General features: G+C 47.8%; 1 protein-coding gene across 1 annotated transcript in view; it reads right to left on the bottom strand.

Annotated features, from left to right (window-relative positions):
• Positions 1–2,695, bottom strand: part of TRAPPC12 (trafficking protein particle complex 12) — a 14,576-nt gene that overhangs the window by 11,010 nt on the left and 871 nt on the right. The window contains exon 2 of the mRNA XM_005867283.2: positions 2,262–2,691. Coding sequence (XP_005867345.1) covers positions 2,262–2,691 — 430 coding nt within the window. The remainder of the gene's footprint in view (positions 1–2,261; positions 2,692–2,695) is intronic.

Raw genomic sequence — 2,695 nt, forward strand, 5'->3', positions numbered from 1 at the left:
GGGGGGGAGACCTGCAAACAGCAGGCGTTAGAAAGCAGGTGCTGGAGGCCAGACCCCAATGTGAAGGGAGCTCCCCGAGGAGGGCGGGAGGGGAGAGACAGGGCGCAGGCCACGGGCCACCTCGGGGCAGGGAAGGAGGTGCTCACTGCGCGCTATCTCCTATCTGGTTTTCCAATCTACCAATAAAATGCGCCGCTCAGTAAACAGCTACGTGACATCACGTGTATGCGACACGCCCCAGGGTAGAGAGAGGGGAGCCAGTGCTCTCAGCTGCCTCCCGATTGTGGGCTGTGGGTTGCTCGGTTCTCTGCAGACATCCCAACGCTGGGCATCTGCAACTAGCGAGACTACCTCCTCCTTTTTTAGGAAGATTGATTTGAGAGAGAGAAGACGTTGATGAGCCAGAGATACGTCGATGGGTGCCTCCCACACGTGCCCTGACGGGTCGGACCGCAGCCTTCCAGGGCACAGGGTGAGACTTCTTCCTGATGACAAATTCCCAAGAGCGGATTCCGGGGCAGTTTTTAAAACTTTATTTTAAAACGTTTGTACCAAGTTATGGTCCCATCAGGGCTGCCCGAGACAGGCTGCTTCCCACTCTACCAGCACAGCATAGGGAGGAAGTAGATCAGGGAAGGGGAATGGTTTTATCCTCCAGCGGACTGAGCTGACACTGCTACTCGCACACATGACGTTTCTGTTTTTATGATGATTATTGGGGGCACTCCTATCTCCTTGTTGAGTCTGCGAGAGCTTTGTCCACTCGAGCACATCAGACACAACACAAACACCCGACCATCTCGTAAAGGCCCAGCGTCTCTGAGCAGAGAACCCCGGCTCCAGCTGTGGCCAGCACAACTGATTCAAGAAAAACCAAGGGAATGAAGCCTGTTTAAAAACAAAGTGGGTGGGAGACTTATCCTGTGCTGCAGCCCAGATGTCACCAAGAAGCCGGTCACACCAAGTCTGGAGCCACTTCTGCGAACTGCGAGGTAACCAGCTCCCTCGCTGAAGTCACCCCTAAGACCAGGACTATTTCCTTAAATTACATCAGGCACATCAACAGGGCCCGAATCACCCAGTGACATAACACGGACCCTCACAATCAGAATCTTAGGACTCCTAAAAACAGGACTTTCCAATGCTTGAAAGGTATTCACTTATGTGTGGCATATGCGTATAAAAGGTACTACTTGTATATAGCATCTATGTGTATAGAAGGTATTCTACTTGTACACAGCATCTCTGTGTATAGAAAGTATTCTACTTGTATATAGCATCTATGTGTATAGAAGGTATTCTACTTGTACACAGCATCTCTGTGTATAGAAAGTATTCTACTTGTATATAGCATCTATGTGTATAGAAGGTATTCTACTTGTACACAGCATCTCTGTGTATAGAAAGTATTCTACTTGTATATAGCATCTATGTGTATAGAAGGTATTCTACTTGTACACAGCATCTCTGTGTATAGAAAGTATTCTACTTGTATATAGCATCTATGTGTATAGAAGGTATTCTACTTGTACACAGCATCTCTGTGTATAGAAAGTATTCTACTTGTATATAGCATCTATGTGTATAGAAGGTATTCTACTTGTACACAGCATCTCTGTGTATAGAAAGTATTCTACTTGTATATAGCATCTATGTGTATAGAAGGTATTCTACTTGTACACAGCATCTCTGTGTATAGAAAGTATTCTACTTGTATATAGCATCTATGTGTATAGAAGGTATTCTACTTGTACACAGCATCTCTGTGTATAGAAAGTATTCTACTTGTATATAGCATCTATGTGTATAGAAGGTATTCTACTTGTACACAGCATCTCTGTGTATAGAAAGTATTCTACTTGTATATAGCATCTATGTGTATAAAAGGTATTATACTTGTACACAGCATCTATGTGTATAAAAGGTATTATACTTATACACAGCATCTCTGTGCATAGAAGGTATTCTACTTGTATATAGCATCTCTGTGTATAAAAGGTATTATACTTGTATATAGCATCTCTGTGTATAAAAGGTATTATACTTGTACACAGCATCTCTGTGTATAAAAGGTATTCTACTTGTACATAGCACCTATGTGTATAGAAGGTATTATACGCACGTATATAGTAAATGTATATAAAAGGTATACATGTATATAAGCAACAAGCAGCCGGGGACTGAGGTGTGGACAGAATGACCTACTTCATGGAGGAGATCACCTGCGAGCGTTGCCTCTTCCCTGGAGGTGCCGGCCTCACCTGGATGTTGTCGAACTTGAGGCCCGGCATGGTGAGGTTCTCCTTGTCGACGAACACGGTGCGGTACTGCTGCGTGGCCACTGACACCAGGACCTCCCTGGTCGCCTCCCCGGGCAGCCAGGCGTCGCTCCTGCGGTCCATCTCGCTCATGCTCAGGGCGGTGGCGAAGGGGTCCTCGCTCCCTGCGAACACGGCCTGGATCTGGGAGAAGGGCTTCGGGGACGGAGGGGTTTCCTGCAAGGCCGTGGGCACAGCTGGCTCTGAGCTCTCCGTCCCCGGGGAGGCGAGTGGAGACAACTGCCCGGGAACCGCCGTGCCGGCGTGGGGGTTACTGACGGAAATGAACGCGGAGGTGGTGAAGGAATCAAAGAAGTCCGAGGCCAGGGAGCTGGCGCTGGCGGTCTCCCCGAAGAACGTGCTCAGGCTGGCTCTGG

The sequence above is a fragment of the Myotis brandtii genome, unplaced genomic scaffold (assembly GCF_000412655.1).
Source record: "Myotis brandtii unplaced genomic scaffold, ASM41265v1 scaffold247, whole genome shotgun sequence".
In the NCBI taxonomy this organism is placed as follows: domain Eukaryota; kingdom Metazoa; phylum Chordata; class Mammalia; order Chiroptera; family Vespertilionidae; genus Myotis; species Myotis brandtii.